Raw genomic sequence first — 17,242 nt, 5'->3', positions numbered from 1 at the left:
TGCTCTGATGGTTTAAACTTTCACCAAAGTCTTTTCAACATAAGAAAATAGTAGCTGCACACATCAAGTATTTTCTTATAAAACACAATCTTAAAGTAAAATGATGATTGGTCTGTGATTCCTGGTAGTAAGTCCTATCTTACATTTTTTTTTAGTATAAATTATATTCTTTTGCAGGATTGCATTAAGATCCAATAGTTGGACTTTCCTTTGTGTCTTAGCAGTAACAAACCTGACTAGTATCCATGAGGATGTGGGTTCAATCCCTGGCCTCGCTCAGTGGATTGAGGATCCAGTGTTGCTGTGGCCATGGTGTAGGCCGGCAGCTGTAGCTTGGATTAGACCCCAAGCCTGGGAATTTCCATATGCTGCAGGTGTGGCCCTAAAAAGACACACAAAGGCCCAGTAGTTCTTAAACAGTGTTACCAAATAATCATATAAATCCCAAATGCAGCAAAGGTGAACAATCTTCTTAGTGTACTTTCACCTCATTGAAGTTGAAGCTGTTCCTTTTGGATATTTTTTCACTTTAATGTGAAGTAGATTGTTAGCATTTCATTAGTGGTTTCATTGTGTGGCTTTTTAAAGGAAAAAATGGTTTTGATTCCTTCCAAAGTTTACTGTTCTCAGATGAAACATTTTTGGGGCATGTCCAAGGATGTTTTGAATGACCAAAGGCTATTTAGTAGCTGAAGGTTCTCAATGCAGCTGTAATAAATAAGCATTTACATCCTTGGCTGCATTACCAGTATATCCTGGAACCAAAGTAAGATGTTTTTCCTGTTCCCACAACCCACTTACTTATTTTAAAATCTGAATATTTCTGTCCTTTATAATTTCTGTTTTAGATGACAGTTCTGACCACCACCTTTTACTGACTGCTGGAAGCCACTTTAAACCAACTATTATGTATTCTTCTAATTTGCTTTTAAGTAGTGACTTTACTAGAGGCAGCAAGTCTACACAGCAGCCAAGTGAGACATATTTTTCTTCCTGTAAACTCTTGGTGAGCACAGGAAGGCAATCTACTGCAACTCCAAGGTCTTCCGTGCTCACCAAATAAGCTCCAAGTGGAGTTCACATCGTGGCGCAGTGGTTAACGAATCTGACTAGGAAACATAAGGTTTCGGGTTCGGTCCCTGGCCTTGCTTAATGGGTTAAGGATCTGGTGTTGCCATGAGCTGTGGTGTAGGTCGCAGACGTGGCTTGGATCTGGTGTTGCTGTGGCCGTGGCGTTGCCCCTTGGCTACAGCTCCGATTTGACCCTTAGCCTGGGAACATCCATATGCCGAGGGAAGCAGCCCTAGAAAAGGCAAAAAAACAAGAACAAAAACAAAACAACAAATAAGCTACAAGTTCACTGATACTTCTCTTCCTCCAGAAAGTTAAAGCTACATCCAATCTCAAATTCCTGCTGAACGAAACTTGTGCCATTGTTTCCTGGTCCTGAGAAATCTTAGGTGGTTTATCTGGGCTTTTCACAGCTTGTCCAGCTGTTATAGTTACATAAGTTACCTAAGCAGCCAAGCAGCCAACTGTTAAGGAGATTTCTTAACCTCCTTCATGTTCTTTTTTTTTTTTTTTTTTTTTTGTCTTTTTGCTATTTCTTGGGCCGCTCCCGCGGCATATGGAGGTTCCCAGGCTAGGGGTCCAATCAGAGCTATATCCACTGGCCTATGCCACAGCCACAGCAACTCGGGATCCGAGCCGCGTCTGCGACCTACACCACAGCTCACGGCAATACCAGATTGTTAACCCACTGAGCAAGGGCAGGGACCGAACCTGCAACCTCATGGTTCCTAGTCAGATTTGTCAACCACTGTGCCACGACGGGGACTCCCTCCTTCATGTTCTTATTAGTGAAATAAGGACATGATCCTCCCTATTACAGAAGTTGCAATTTTTAAATTTGTGGGTTTCAGAATTAATCTCTTAAATTAATCTCCTAAATACTGGTGCCCCATGGTGCTGTGGTGCCTCCATCCAGCCCCTGGCAACCCAGATACATTTTTTTTTTCTTCTTTCTTGCCTTTTTTTTTTTTTTTTTTTTTGCTTTTTAGGGCTGCATTCATGGATATGGAAGTTCCCAGGCTAGAGGTCTAATTGGAGCTATAGCTGCCAGCCACAGCCACAGCAACACCAGATCCGAGCTGGGTCTGCAACCTACACCACAGCTTACAGCAATGCCAGATCCTTAACCCACTAAGTGAGGCCAGGGACTGAACCCGCATCCACGTGGATGCTAATTGGATTCATTTCTCCTGCACCACAATGGGAACTCCAGATTCACGTTTTTAAATAGTTTGGTCTGGGTGAGCTGTACTATTCAATGAGAAGCTAACATCTTGAGCAAAGACAAAGGAGGTGAGCGACTGGGCCATGTGTGCAGCTGATGGGCACACCTTGAGTGCAAGGAGAGTCTCTGGGGCCGTGGCCTGAGCCAGGGGAGGAGATGGATCCAAGGTCCCTGGGTTGGAATGGGAGCATGGAAAATGGAGGGGTTTTTTGTTTGTTTGTTTTAAGTGGTATGTCTGTTTCAAGTGTAAGAAAAGAGAGACCTGAATTTGGCCCTTGAAAGTGCCCCGGGGTTTTTGATGGTTTGGGGCACAGTTCTCAGAGCAGGGTGGCATTGGACCAGTATGTAGGTCTGTAGCTCATCACATTCTTGCTCTGTGACCCTGGACATTCTTCCCTTTCTGGACCTCAGCACCGGTGGGTCCCCAGGGCCTGTTCGGGTCTGTGATCCCATCGACCCCTCAAGAGCCATTCTCTCTTTAGGAGGGGAACACGGCCCTTCACCTGGCTGCCGGCCGGGGCCACCTGGCTGTGCTGCAGCGACTCGTGGACATAGGGCTGGACCTGGAGGAGCAGAACGTGGTGAGTCTCTGCCTGGAGATGCATGACACCTGCTTGCTCCCTGCCTTCAAGGAGCCCGCGGGCCCTGGTGCAGTCATATTTCCCTGGTAGGCGACCTGACACCAGGAGCGAGCACATGGTCTCAGACTCACAGTCCACCAGGAAAAGATGAGCAAGAGGGATTTCTGAGAAGTCGTACACACGGTGTGAGTTCAAAGAAGGGAGAGGTCACTGTGGCCAGGATGGCCAGGGATGGCTTCCTGGAGTAGGAGGTATAGGCAAAATAGGGGTGAGGTGGCTTTGAAGGTGAGGAGAACACGTGCAGAGCTGTGGGGGAGGGAGTGAAGGCATCATCTGCCCCTTGAAGTGAGAATCAGGTGCAGAGCACACAGACAGCCAGATCCTTGTCCTGAGGGCCAGGGCAGGGGAGAGCTCAGAGAGCCCTGGAGCCCTAGCAAGGGGGAGAGTGGAGTCCTCCTGCCCTGGGCTCTGGCCGCAGCCTCCTGTCGTCCTCACACCTCTGCTCTGTTTCAGGAAGGTCTGACTGCTCTGCATGCAGCTGCTGAAGGGATCCACCCCGACTGTGTGCAGCTCCTCCTGGGGGCTGGGAGCAGCGTGAACGCCCTCACCCAGGTAACCAGGCCTCCTCATGACTGGCGTGTGCCCTGGGCTGCTGTGACCCTGTCAGCAGTAGCAGCCACAGTGATTCTTGAATGTGTGTGAACAGAGGCTCTGAGGTGGTAGGCACAGTATCTGGATGTGTCTTTTCTAATGCTGAGCTCTGTGTCCTGGGGCAAGTTACTTAACCTCTCTGAGCCTTGTTTCCCAACTGTACTTTGGGGATGATGTATACTTTTTTTGGCTAATTTAGGGCCGCATCTGTGGCATGTAGAGGTTCCCAGGCTAAGGGTTGAATCGGAGCTATAGCTACCTGCCACAGCCATAGCAACAGCAACTCAGGATCTGAGCTGCGTCTGCGACCTGCACCATAGCTCATGGCAACGCCGGATCCTTAACCCAGTGAGTGAGGCCAGGGATTGAACCCGAATGCTCATGGATCCTACTCGGGTTCATTAACTGCTGAGCCACAAAGGGAATTCCCTATAGTTACTTTTTTATACTGTTTTAGGGCTAAATACCTAGCACAGTGCCCAGGACATAATAGAAGCTCAGTACCCACTAGTGTCTTACTGTTGGGCACTTGACAGTTTACAAAGCCCTTTTATAACTATTACCTCAGGAAAATTTCCCCCATTTTACAGACAAGAGAGAGGTTTGGTGACTTTCTCAGGTCACAAGCTGGTAAGAGGCAAAGCTGAGTCTGAGAAGCCTATTCCCTTGACTCCAGAGCTCATGGCCTGAAATGTCTTCCTTGCTGGGTTGGCGGTGGGGAGGGAGTCCTAGCATAAGGCCCACCTGTGCATGACCACACCAGCAATCAGAGCCTGGGTGTGACTCTGGGACAGGCCTCTTTTCTTCCCCACCACTTCACTGTGTATGTTAGCTATGAGAAATTCTCTGTGTTCTTGAAAAGAGGGGGTGTGGACTTTCTTTTTGTTTTGCTTTTTATTTTTATTTATTTTACATTAAAAAAAATTTTTTTTGACCGCACCTGCAGAATTTTTAGATTTTTATTTTTAGATCAGTGATAAATATTCTTTCTTGGCTGGTTGAATGGCTTCAGGGTCTGGAATTCTCTATTCTAAATTTCAATAATGTAGCAAAAGTAATATTAATAATGAATAATATAAGTACCAGCAAAAAGTTTTTTTTAAATGGCATAGTTAAAAAAAAAAAAAAAAAGGGCATGAAACTGGAGTTCCCATCATGGCTCAGTGGTTAACGAATCCAACTGGCATCCACGAGGATGTCGGTTTGATCCCTGGCCTTGCTCAGTGGGTTAAGGATCCGGCGTTGCCGTGAGCTGTGGTGTAGGTCATAGATGTGGCTCGGATCCTGCGTTGCTGTGGCTGTGGCGTAGGCCAGCAGCTACAGCTCTGATTAGACCCCTAGCCTGGGAACCTCCATATATCATGGGTGTGGCCCTAAAGAGCAAAATAAATAAATAAATAAAATGGCATACTAAACAATATTTAGCAAAAAGAAGGCAGTCAAGAGGAAACAGAACAAAAAGACAGGAGACATTCAGAAAATAAATAGCAAAATGGCAAATGTAAACTTAATAATAATATCAATCTGAAATTCAATCAATCTTAATAATAATATCAATTCTGAAATGTGAATAATGTGTTATAAGCCACAAAACATTTAATTTATAGAACTCCCCCGGAAGGTGTGGGAACTACTCTCCTGGGGCATGGTGGGGGACACCATGACCTGAGAGGGAAAGTAGTTGCCCCAGGCACCCAGCTATGTCCTTCCATCTGCAGGGTGTTGCTCCTTGGTCAGCAAGCCCCTTCCTCTGTGCCCAGCACTAGGCACTGGGAGAAGGCAAAGACATGTTATGCCATGGCCATCTACATGGCCGTCACATAACACAGGAGTTTAGAGACTTGGGGGATCGAGTCCAGCTGGTGGTTGTTGGTGGGTTGGAGCTGACCACCTCACTGGGCCTTGTGCTCCAGCCTTGTCTTGAGGTTTCTGGCAGATCCATTACAATAGTCCCACCCCTTGCAATGTCACCAGCAGGGTCTATGAGAGGGGGCGTACCAAAGTGGTTGCATTTCACTGGGGTATGGATGGGTTGCCCAGCTGTGACTTTGGGAGGGTAACCAGCACATCCTGGTCTGCCTCGTATTGTCCTGGTTTTAAAAGGGAAAGTCTAGGAGTTCCCTGGTGGCTTAGTGGTAAGGACTTGGTGTTCACGGCTCTGGCTCAGGTTACTGCTGTAACTTGAGTTCAGTCCCTGGACTGGGAACTTCATGCATGGCCAAAACAAAAACAAAAATGGAAAGTTCTGCACCCTAGGGAACCTTCAGTCCTAGGCAGTCTGGGATTGTTCATCACCTTATGGGCCCTGCTTGAGAGGAAGGCCCATCTGGGATGAAGCCCTCCTCTGCGAACACACTGAGACCAACTCCAGCTGGGCGGTGTATGCTGGGTGGGATGTGCTCTGTACAGGCAAATCTTAGGGACCCTGTCTTTGAAAACCATCTCCCCAAAATCTATACTCTGTATATCTTTACTGGCTAAGGAACTGTGCAGTCTTTGGCCTATGTTCTGGAGTCTGATGGGAGGTGAGAAAAAGCCTGAGGCCATAGTGAGCTAGTCACCAGGCCTGGGCAAGTCATTGATTTTTCCTTCCTCAGAGTTTAATGGGGATAATAGTCCCAGGGGGGTTGTGAGCGGCAAAAGGAGTAATGAATCCCAAAGTGCTTTGTAACCCCCCTTAGGATGCTGCCTGTTTGCCTGTTTCCCTCTAGAAAAAGCAGAGCTGCCTCCACTACGCAGTCCTAGGTGGCTCCGAGGACATGGTCCGGGCCCTCATCCATGCAGGAGCCAGCACCAGCGTAGCTGATCATGTAAGTGGCTGGAAGTGGGGGAGATTAAGCAGGGTCCCCATGACTTCACTGCTCAAAAAAGAAATGGAGAACAGATTAGTGGTTCCTGGGGGCTTGTGATGGAGGGGTAAAGCAGATGAGGGAGGAAAGTGTGGTTATAAAAGGATCACACCAGGGATGCTTGTGAAGATGGAACTGTGTGTGTATGCAGTGGATACACAAACTATGACTATGTCACTATGTAAAGACTATGTCATGGATACACAAACCTGCATGTGTGATAACATTACACAGAACACACATGTAAACAAGTGACTACAAGTGAAACTGTCCAGATGTGTGTAAGATGGTAGGTATTATCAATGTCAAGATTCTGATTGGGATATGGTACCATGGCTTTTTAAGATGTTACCATTGGAGTGGGGAGAACTGAGCAGATGGGTGAGGAGTGTGGGAAGGCTTTTTACCAGGTAGCTTTTGTTCTTCTTGGTTCTTTTGGTTTCTATAAATAACATATAAAACCATGACAAGCAGTACTCACTCTCTTGCCACTCGCCTTTCCCACCACATTCCCCCAGACCTCTTTCCAGGACGACAGAGGCCACATTCAGCATCCTTGGTTATTTTATCTCCATGGCCTGCCTCTTCCTGGAAAGCCACCATTATAGCTCTGATGTATTTCTAGGCTCATCTGAGTCATGCTTTTGAGGCTGCTTCCAGTGTCTGCCCACTCACTCTCATGGCAGATCTTCTTTTGGCCTGATTTTTTTCCCTACATCTCTTTTTATTTTTATTTTTACAAATATTTTGTTTATTTTAATGAAGCTGGTACAGACAACATCCATTTAAAACCCATATCCCAGGCCAAAAAGTACAAATAAAATAAAAAAGAGCAGTGTTCTGTTGTATACACTTCTGCATGAATAACTTTTAACTGCTAATGAAAGTTAGAACTTTTCTGGGATCTTCTGACAAGGTTTCTCTTTCACCTTAAAATGCTTTCTCTTCAGTGAAGCCATCTTTGGAGTTAGTCATTATTCTCACGATCTCTGTCATTTTTGACTCCAACTTGATACTCTTCTTCTTTTGGTCCAGACCCTCGAATATTAAAAGTAGCTTCAAGTTAAGGAAAGGTCATTTTTCCACAGTTCAGTTCTCTGAAAAACTTCCATCTCCCACTGAAAGTCATGGTCCAGGAGTGAAGCAATCACATGCTAGAACTTCAGGGCCAGTTGGAAAGTCAGTTGAACACTCAAATCAGTTGATCCCATTTATCACAAGCCTGCAAATGCATTCCTGGAAAAGGTGGCCTCTCTGTGCACACATGTAATTTTTAAAAAGGAGAGGGCACTATGAAGGGGGCTGAGGTTTGATCACCAAAAATCAGCTCAGTGAAAACAAACAATAGTGAATAATGGGCACTAGAATTCAAATTACCAGATGTCTTAAAGAGGTGGGGTGCCAATTTTCAATTCTGTTTTGAACACCACATTACAAAAGAACTATTTTTTAAAAATAAAAAAGAATTAAGGGAAAAGAAAAAAATGAAAAGAATGTCTAAACCGTTGAGTGACCCCCTGTTTGTTCCTGATAAACTTCAGTCACATCTTCTTCCTCCATTCCCAGCTGTCCCACTGCCCTATTATTCTTCTAAAAAGATGATCTCTTATTGATAGTGAAGGAGGTGTCACTAAAACATATTCAGTATCGCCTGTGTTGCAGAGATTATGCCAACTTCTTTTGGAGTGTGATTATCAGCAATTCTCTGACCTTCAAAGAGAAACCTGAGTGAGTTCATTGGAATGCCCTGTCTTTGACAGTATGATTCTTTGAGTTTCTTGAGATGTGTCGTCATTTTCACTTTGAAATGAATCTCACTGCTATCCTGTCCAATGACTTTGAGTTTAATGTACTCTCCTTTCCTCTTATCCCCCAAGTCCTCAGTTGAAGGTTTTGCTTCCTGGTCAGACATGGTGATGGTGACTTCACCCCGGGGTCTCCACACAGCAGCGGCCTTGGATAGGCAGAACCTCGCTCCAGGGTTTACAAATCCCCCTACATCTCTTTTTTGAATTAAAGTATAGTTGATTTACAATGTTGTGCCAATTTTTGCTGTGCAGAAAAGTGGCTCCGTCATATATATGCATATGGTCCATCCCAGAAGATTGGATATAGTTCCCTGTGACCTTATTGTTTATCCACTCTAAATGTAATAGTTTGCATCTGATTACCCCAAACTTCCAGTCCATCTCACTTCCTCCTTCCACCCCCTTGGCAACCACAAATCTGTTCCTTATGTCTGTGAGTCTCTTTCAATTTTATAGATAGGTTTGTTTGTGCCCTATTTTAGATTCCACATATAAGTGATATATAGTATTTGTCTTTCTCTTTCTGACTTACTTCACTGTGATAATCTCCAGTTGCATCCATGGTGCGGCAAATGGCATTATTTCATTCTTTTTTACAGCTGAGTAGTATTCCATTGTGTATATGTACCACATCTTCTTAATCTATTCATCTGTCAGTAGACATTAGGTTGCTTCTATGGCTTGGCTATTGTGAATAGTGCTGCAATGAACATAGGGATGCATGTATATTTTTGAATTATAGTTTTGTCTGAATAAATGCCCAGAAGTGGGATTGCTAGAACATATGATAGTTCTATATTGAGTTTTCTGAGGAATCTTCAAACTATTTTCCATAGTGGTTGTACCAACTTATATTCCCACCAACAGTGTAGGAGGATTCCCTTTTCTCCACACCTTCTCCAGCATTTATTATTTATTATTTGTAGACTTGTTAATGATGGCCATTCTGACTGGTGTGAGGTGGTCCCTCATTGTAGTTTTGATTTGTATTTCTCTAATAATTAATTAGAGAATTATGTTGAACATCTTTTCATGTGCCTGCTGGCCATCCCTATGTCTTTGTTGGAGAAATGTCTATTTAGGTCTTCTGCCTAACTCTCAATTGGGTTGTTTGTTTGTTATTGAGTTGTATATGAGTTGTTTGTATATTTTGGAGATTAAGCCCTTGTTGGTTGCATCATTTGCAACTATTTTCTCTCATTCTGTAGGTTGTCTTTTTGTGTTTTGTTTTCTTTTGCTTTTTAGGGCTGCACCTGTGGAAATTTCTGGCTAGGGGTTGAATCAGAGCTACAGCTGCCAGCCTACGCCACAGCAATGCAGGATCCAAGCTGTGTCTGTGACCTACACCACAGCTCACAACAATGCCAGATTGTTAACAAACTGAGCAAGGCCAGGCATCAAACTTGCATCCTCATGAATACTAGTCTGGTTAATTACCCCTGAGATGGGAACTCCTCTTTTCAGCTTTATTATGGTTTTCTTTGCTATGCAAAAGCTTGCAAGTTTGATTAGGTCCCATTTGTTTTTATTTCTATTGTTTTGGCCTGATTTTCATTTCACAGTTATATAGCAATGATCTGAAGACACTTGAAATTCTGTGGTAGTTTTACTTGGGTTTTAAATTTTTTTCTAAGTGTGTTTCAGAATACATTTTGGCATATATTGCAATTTGGGATTGGGATTACATTAAGCCTGTAAATAATTTTTAAGAGAAAATGGTCATCTTTGTAATACTTTTTCTTTTTTATCTTTTTAGGGCTGTACCTGCAGCATATGGAGGTTCCCAGGCTAGGGGTTGAATCAGAGCTGTAGCCACTGGCCTACGCCACAACCATAGCAACGCCAGATCCAAGCCAGTCTGTGACCTACACCACAGCTCATCTCAACACAGAATCGTTTAATTCACCAAGTGAGGCCAGGAATCAAACCTCCGTGCTCATGGATACAAGGCAGATTCGTTTCTGCTGAGCCATGGCAGGAATGCCTTATAATATTTTTTTCAATAAGAACATATCTTGCCACTTTTTATATCTTATTTTATATCCCTCTGTGATAGTCTATGGTTTTTAGTTGCCTTTGTAATAGCCATTTCCACTTACACTATTTGCAGATACTTTATATATATTTTGACCACCATTGTGAATAGAATTTCTTTTCAAAATATGTCATTTCTTATAGGCATTCAATACAGGAGTGCTGTTGACTTTGGAGTTTTTTCTTTTATATGACCATTCATTAATTTTGCTAGAGTTCTTTTTTGGTTGGTGTAGAATAGCTATTTTAACATGTCTAGATATACAATCACATTGCCTATATAATTTAAATCTTCTTTTCCAATATCCATACACTTTTTTTTTCTGGCCTAAACTAGTAATGGCAATAATGTTGGTTTTTGTTTGTTTGTTTGTTTGTTTGTGTTTGTGTTCTGTTCTATAACCTTTTAGTACTCAATACATGAGGATGTTTTTCCACAATTAAGTATAGATCTATGCCATTGATGTTTCTGGCCTTGTACTGTCCACTCTATGTGTGTCACCATAGCACCTAGATAAAAGGATACTGTGCAGCAGTGTCTCTACTTTGTCACATAGTCAGGGCTCACAGGGGACCACTGGAGATATAGTCCTCCAGCCTTGGGTGACTGACTGTTGGGCTTGGAGTGAGACCTCTGTTCTGATCCTGACTGGTTCTCTCACTCATTCATTTCATACATAAATAGTTCTCAGGCGCCTGTCTAGGTACTAGCAGTAGAAAGTTCAATAATGGAAGGTCTCTATTAAGTTAATGTGTCCCTAGGGTGAGTTGTGTAAGTTTTATGAAATCACTAGGTATTCTCATTTGTAAGATGTAAGTACTAATAAGAATACTATTTCTGGAGTTCCCATCGTGGTGCAGTGGAAACAAATCCAACTAGGAACCATGAGGTTGTGGGTTCGATCCCTGGCCTCGCTCAGTGGGTTAAGGATGAGCTGTGGTGTAGGTCAAAGATGTGGCTCATATCTGGCGTTGCTGTGGCTCTGGCATAGGCTGGCAGCTGTAGCTCTGATTCAACTCATAGCCTGGGAAACTCCATATGCTACAAGTGCAGCCCTAAAAAGAAAAAGAGGGAAAAAAGGAATACCATTTCTATATACTAGGTTCACGTGTGGAGTAAATGAGATATCAGAGAATCTCAAGGTCTTGCTAGAAGGGACCTCAGTGAGAATCACTTGCGAAATGAAGAGTAACAGAGAAGGGCAATGACGTGCCCAAAGTCATGTAGTGGATTCCTGACATGCCCAAACTCAACTTTGGAGTTTCAGGCTGCCTCCTACTATGAGGATCTTTGTGGGCCCCAGGGATTCAGGCTTTGGGCTGTAAATGCCTCAGGCAACTCATACCACCCGAGAAGTGAGAAGGTCTAAATTTAGAAGTACCACCTGTCCTCCTCCCAGATCCCATCTTGTAGCACCAACCTGCAGCAGGACAGTCCTGGGAGGAAGCCATCACTGATCTCTGCATCTCCCCTATGCAGCAGGGCGCCTCTCCTGTGCATCTCGCTGTGAGGCACAACTTCCCCATCCTGGTGCAGCTCCTCATTGATGCTGGCAGTGACCTGGATGCCACTGACAATGTAAGTGACTGCAGGGGCCATCTGGGCCCCCTCCCAGGCTGGCAAGGCTTAGTGTGGCCATAGCTGAGGGACTGCTTTTCATCTTATGAAAAGCTATTTGAATCTTTGTTGAAAGTAGCATCACTTTATCAACTAGTTCTCTATTTTGAATATTTGAGTCTGTCCAAGTTTTTGTCATGATAATATAGAATACTGCAGTAAATGTCTTCCTACATTCAACCTTTTCCTTTCATTGATTTTTTTTTTCCTTTAGGGAAAATTCCCAGGGCAGGGTGACTGGGACAGTCTTGTGTAACAAGAGACCTTTGAGTTCTAAAGTAGTGATCAATCAGGAGGGCTTTTAAATCTCTGTCCCTACAGTCTACCTCCAATCATGCAGTCCTCAGGGTCCCTACATACAACTATTAGCAGTGAACAGCAACCTGACAGAATAGAACATGTATCTTTAAAACAATCAGTATTTGTACATCTGAGAATTGAGCCTCAAGAAATATATTAAGAGCTCATGCACTAAGATATTCATGCACTCTGTCAGTTTTCATTTGAAAAATGTCCCAAATACTTATTAAGAGAGAAGAAGTTGTTAGGCTAATTATGGTATAGACATAGCTAGCCTCTTATGGAGCAATTAAAAATGGTGTTTATGGAGTTTATAATATATGGAAAGTTTATATGCAGGATGAACCCCAGTTTACCCTCCCTCAGAACTTCTTAGAGAAATACTTAAGGCCCAGTGGAGAGTGTACCCACCCAGGTCCTGTCCTGGCTTTAAGCCACAGGCCTTCTGTACATGCTTTTCTGCCCGCCTCCCCCTGTCCCCTTGGCTTCTTCCTCAGAGGCAGCAGACGCCCCTTCATCTTGCGGCCGAGCACGCCAGGCAGGACATAGCGGAGATGCTTCTCGTCGCTGGGGTTAACTTAAACCTGAGAGATAAGGTACCTCTGCTCACAACCAGCCTCCCTTTCAAGCTCCCTCTCTGCCAGAGACCCTGCTGCAAACGCCTCCTGCTTCCAGAGTGTTCAAGGCCTCCCATCTGTTACATGTCAGCTCAAGTGTACCCTCTTCCAAGAAGCTTTCCTGCCCCTCCATCACCTTCCCCAGCCTCCTCTGAGATACCATTGTCTTCTGTTTCATGGCTGCCATCAGACTTTGAGCTCCTTTAGTCATCTGCTGGGGAGCGGGGAGGGGGGCAGCTAAAGGAACAACACATCACTACCCACAACTCCCTAGGTGGGAAACAGGGCTGAGGGGGAAGCCTCCCAAGGTCATGGTGCCTCTGGGGCAGCCCACTCCTTAAGTGGCTGGAGGTTTGAGGAGAGCTGAAGACTTGGTGTGAGGCTGAGGAGGTCATAGGCTCATGAGGGGAAGGATGCTTGCACACGTGGTCCAGGCCTTGGGATGGCGTAGGAAAGAGGTGGGGACAGAGAACAGGCTCTGAGGCTGGACCCGGGAAGGGCTCTCTGCTTTGAGCTGGGCCCCAGGGCACCTGGAGTGGCTGAGGCCAGCACTGTGTGGGAGGCCTGGAACAAAGCACTGAAAGCCTGAGGGGAGGCGGCAAACAGGATACAGGAGCCCAAGCCCCTTCTCTGGGTTCTGGTTTCATTTGAGAAATGGGACTGGTAACATCTATCTCACAGATGATGCTGAGTTATGCAGGCTGAGTTTCATAAGCTCTAAGGCTTCCTATTTTAAAGGAAAACAAGAGGTGGTTGCTGGAATTATTATTGCTGCCTTATTCTACCTGTGACTTTTCTTTTTTTAATTTATTTATTTAATTAATTAGTTTTCACAGCATGTGGAAGTTCCCAGGCTAGGGGTTGAATCAGAGCTGTAGCTGCCGGTCTACATCACAGCCACGGCAACACTGGATCCTAAATCCACTGAGCAAGACCAGGGATTGAACCCACATCCTCATGGGTGCCAGTAGGGTTTGTTAACCGCTGAGCCATGGTGGGAACTCCTACCTGTGACTTTTCTGCACCTGGAGTTATGCCCAGAAAACCTTTCTGCTCTCCAGTGTAGACTGTTGAAAGCCACTTTCTTTGGGTAGGAGGGTTTGGAGGCCATGCTAGAGAGTACCTTACACCCCTCTTACAGACACTCTGGCTTCCCTTCTCCCTTCTTACCTGCAGCAAGGAAAAACCGCCCTAGCAGTGGCTGCCCGCAGCAACCACATCAACCTGGTGGACATGATCATAAAAGCTGATCGCTTCTACAGATGGGAGAAGGTACTGAGACCCTGCACTTGGTCTCTCCATGTCGGAAAGGGAGTGGTGGCTCCAGGTAGAGCTGGTTTTGAACCCCAGCCCTGACCAATTCAGGGGCCCCTCAGTTTCCAAGGGTGTGATAATCCCTGCCTTAGCTAACACTAGGGTACTTTGAGGGCATCCAGAGATGGTTGAGCACCCAAATCGCACTGAAATAAGGCTGAGATCCATGCCATTGTGGAGATCCTAGTAGACACTACTATTGATGACTTGATGCATACATGTACAAATAAAGAAGTGGCAACTTGCTTCCAGCTCGTTGTCATCTTTAGGTGATTAGAATTGTGGCTGAGGGTATTCTATTCAGGCAACTTTCTGAGCCCAGAAGGAAAGTGTGCTGGGATTGATTGGTGATGTCTGCTGTGGAGTTGGGAAAAAGGAGTGGCATGTGTAAAGTCATGCATTTGCAGTCCCAGTATCAGCAAAAGGGTGGAGAGTTTTTTGATCTTTAAGGGTTGTTTTTGTTTGTATGTGTGTGGGTTTTTTCATGCCCATGGCATGTGGAAGTTCCTGGACCAGGAATTGAACCTGTGCCACAGCAATGACAATACTGAATCCTTAACCTACTATACCCCCAGGGAATTCCTAAAGGTTGTTTTCATACACAGAAAATAAATGTTTGCATTTATTTCAGTTTTAGAAATTAATACTAAATTTTTTACAAATTTTAAATCCTAGTTTTCCTTAAACTTTTAAATTTATTTTTACAATTTTATTGTATGTATACAACTAGTATATTTTTAACAGTCACTTTCAAGAAAGTTTATTTATTTATTTATTTATTTATTTATTTATTTTTTTAGGGCTGTACCCATATGGAGGTTCCCAGCCAGGGGTTGAATTGGAGCTGCAGCTGCTGACTTACATCACAGCCACAGCAATGCCAGATCTGAGCCGAGTCTGCAACTTACACCACAGCTCACAGCCACGCCATATCCTTAATCTGCTGAGTGAGGCCAGGTATCGAACCTGTATCCTCATGGATACTAGTCGGATTCATTTCCCCTGAGCCATGATGGGAGCTCCTTAAAGCACTTTAAATGCTTCCTAAATTCTTAAGTTATCCCATTAAATCCAGTAAATTAAACCTTTAAAATGAATCTCAAATAATATAAACATTCCAATATTTCTTACAAATAGTAAACTTCTCTTATCCTTCTCAAAAAAATTGCTGTCCCCAAAATCAATCAATCAATAATAAATTTCCATAGGAATCCTATGAGTTTCTCTTTCACTGATGTGCTAGATTCTGGTAAACTTTACAACCTTGTTACATACAACAGATTACTCTGAAATATTAATAACAGTGGTTTGATGAACTTATTCATGTTTATGCTTAATTTTAAACCATCTCAGGCTTTTATTTTTATTTTTTTAAAAAACATCTGATTTTTTTTCTTTTTTTGGCTGCACCTGTGGCAAATGGAAGCTCCCAGGCCAGGGATCAAATTCAAGACACGGTTATGACCTACACTACCGCTGTGGCAACACAGGATCCTTAACCCATTTGCTCTGGGCTGGGGATTAAACCCATGCTGCAACAGAGACAACACTGTATCCTTAACCCACTGCACTACAGCAGGGACTCCATTAACCACCTCAGACTTAAAAGTTCTCAACACCAAGGCAGTGGTGCAGCTAGAATCACAAATCCCCATTCTTACCTCTAAACCAGTTTACTCAGAGTCTCAGGGGTGAGGGCCAAGCTTCTGTAGTTCTTAAAGCTCCTAGATGATCTAATGTACAGATGCAGCTGAGACTATGGCTCTAAGGAAATGGTTTTTACCACTCCAGGTGAGAGCCAGGTCATCACCTCCCAGGTGACTGTCTAGACACTGTTCATCAGGATGTAAGATTCAGGCACTGCAGATGCCAGAACTCACCTGAGCTTTTTAATAACTGGAATTCTACATCCACATCCTTTTGAGGGGCATACTTAGGCTTTTGTGGGTTTAACTTATGCTATTCCATGATTTTTTGGTCACCTCATTTTATACCTGCTTTGCATAGACAGAATTCTTTAACCCTGCCCTTCTCTGCTTGTTGGGATTCCGCAAGTCTAGTTAGGGCCTGATTCTTGGATTGCCTGGCTTTCGCCACAGCCACAGCCTTTGAGTCATGCCACTCTTTGTGCTACAAGAACATAAAGAAAGGAATTAGGAAAGCTTCCTGGAAGAGGTGGCACAAAGATGGTCTTTTGACTGTGGCCATGGAGTTAAGAGGCAGGAAGGTGAGAAAAGTTCTGGATGGAAAAACAGTGTAAGCAGCTCAGGCTCCAGCACTCAAAGCAAGACATAGGGTCAGAAACCAGAGTAGTGGACACCAAGCCCCAGGCCTCTGATGAGGCCAGTTCAGGGTCGAGGCTTATGAGGGAGAGCCTGGCAGGGGTTTCCCCCACATGGCTGCTGCACTTCTGGGATCTGCCCACAGGACCATCTCTCGTACAGGGACCCCTGTGACCCCTCTGAGAAGAGCTTGACCTTTAAGCAGGACCATCGACAGGAAATGCAGCAGCTCCGCTCTGTGCTGTGGCGACTGGCCTCCAGGTACCTGCGGCCCCATGAGTGGAAGAAGCTGGCATATCACTGGGAGTTCACCGAGGCTCATGTCTATGCCATGGAGCAACAGTGGACAGGTACCACCTTGCTTTGGTGTCCCAGAGCAATCAGTGGAGGGGTGGGGGCATGTGGGGTGTGTTCAGTTTTCTGTGCTTCCAGGGGAAAAGCCTGTGCACCCACAGCCCAGCCTTATCCAGCCACACACCATTTCCAACACACCACACGCTCTTCCTCTCTCTGGGTCTTTGCTCTGGCTGGGCCCCCTGCCCCTCCCTCCTCACTGCCCTGTGACCTTCACATTCTTCATGAATCAGCTTGAGCTGATACCCATCCTTCATACACTAAACTAATGTTGCTCCCTATAAAAAGGGGAGGAGCAGAGTTCCCTGGTAGCTCATCAGTTTAAGGATCCGGCATTGTCACTGTTGTCGTGTGGGTCAAGGAGCTGCTATTGCCACTATTATTTAACGTCTACTTGGAAATTTTGACCCTGGTATTAGAAATTAAGAACGTAAATATTGGAAAAGAAAAGGTTTTTTGTTTGTTTGTTTGTTTGTTTTTTTGTCTTTTAGGGCCATAACCATGGTGTATGGAGGTTCCCAGGCTAGGGCTCTAATTG

The 17,242-nt window shown here is 44.6% G+C and overlaps 2 protein-coding genes across 15 annotated transcripts in view; one reads left to right on the top strand and one right to left on the bottom strand.

Moving 5' to 3' along the window:
- ANKDD1A (ankyrin repeat and death domain containing 1A) overlaps positions 1–17,242 on the top strand; it is a 105,523-nt gene that overhangs the window by 22,117 nt on the left and 66,164 nt on the right. For 4 of the 14 annotated variants that reach the window (XR_014809695.1, XR_014809701.1, XM_084967515.1 and 1 more), the window contains 7 exons: positions 2,779–2,877; positions 3,391–3,489; positions 6,240–6,338; positions 11,700–11,798; positions 12,635–12,733; positions 13,931–14,026; positions 16,496–16,700. Coding sequence is in view for 8 of the 14 variants with exons in the window: in XM_084967515.1 (XP_084823641.1) it covers positions 2,779–2,877; positions 3,391–3,489; positions 6,240–6,338; positions 11,700–11,798; positions 12,635–12,733; positions 13,931–14,026; positions 16,496–16,700 (796 nt within the window). In the remaining 6 variants the exon portion in view is untranslated. Of the gene's footprint in view, positions 1–2,778; positions 2,878–3,390; positions 3,490–6,239; positions 6,339–11,699; positions 11,799–12,634; positions 12,734–13,930; positions 14,082–16,495; positions 16,701–17,242 lie in introns of all 14 variants that reach the window. The other 10 variants (XM_084967529.1, XM_084967497.1, XM_084967523.1 and 7 more) reach the window with 7 other exon arrangements.
- Positions 7,784–8,364, bottom strand: LOC100737265 (small ubiquitin-related modifier 1-like). Its single transcript, XM_005659490.3, has 2 exons — positions 8,053–8,364; positions 7,784–7,943 (listed from the first exon to the last, which is right to left on the bottom strand). Exons 1-2 carry the CDS (start codon positions 8,287–8,289, stop codon positions 7,875–7,877), a joined length of 306 nt encoding a protein of 101 aa, XP_005659547.1. The 5' UTR covers positions 8,290–8,364; the 3' UTR covers positions 7,784–7,874.

This window comes from Sus scrofa, chromosome 1 (genome assembly GCF_054392235.1).
Source record: "Sus scrofa isolate SSC_HxYL_T2T_F1_AM1 chromosome 1, Sscrofa_HxYL_maternal_Yorkshire_Landrace_v2.0, whole genome shotgun sequence".
Lineage (NCBI taxonomy): Eukaryota > Metazoa > Chordata > Mammalia > Artiodactyla > Suidae > Sus > Sus scrofa.
This window is presented reverse-complemented; position numbering and strand designations above follow the sequence as displayed.

Bases quoted from the DNA above. Each gene is read 5' to 3' on its own strand.
- LOC100737265 (XM_005659490.3), bottom strand. From the start codon at position 8,289: ATGTCTGACCAGGAAGCAAAACCTTCAACTGAGGACTTGGGGGATAAG. The intron at 7,944-8,052 runs GTTGGCATAATC...GCAGTGGGACAG, and splicing joins ATAATCACACTCCAAAAGAA to CTGGGAATGGAGGAAGAAGA.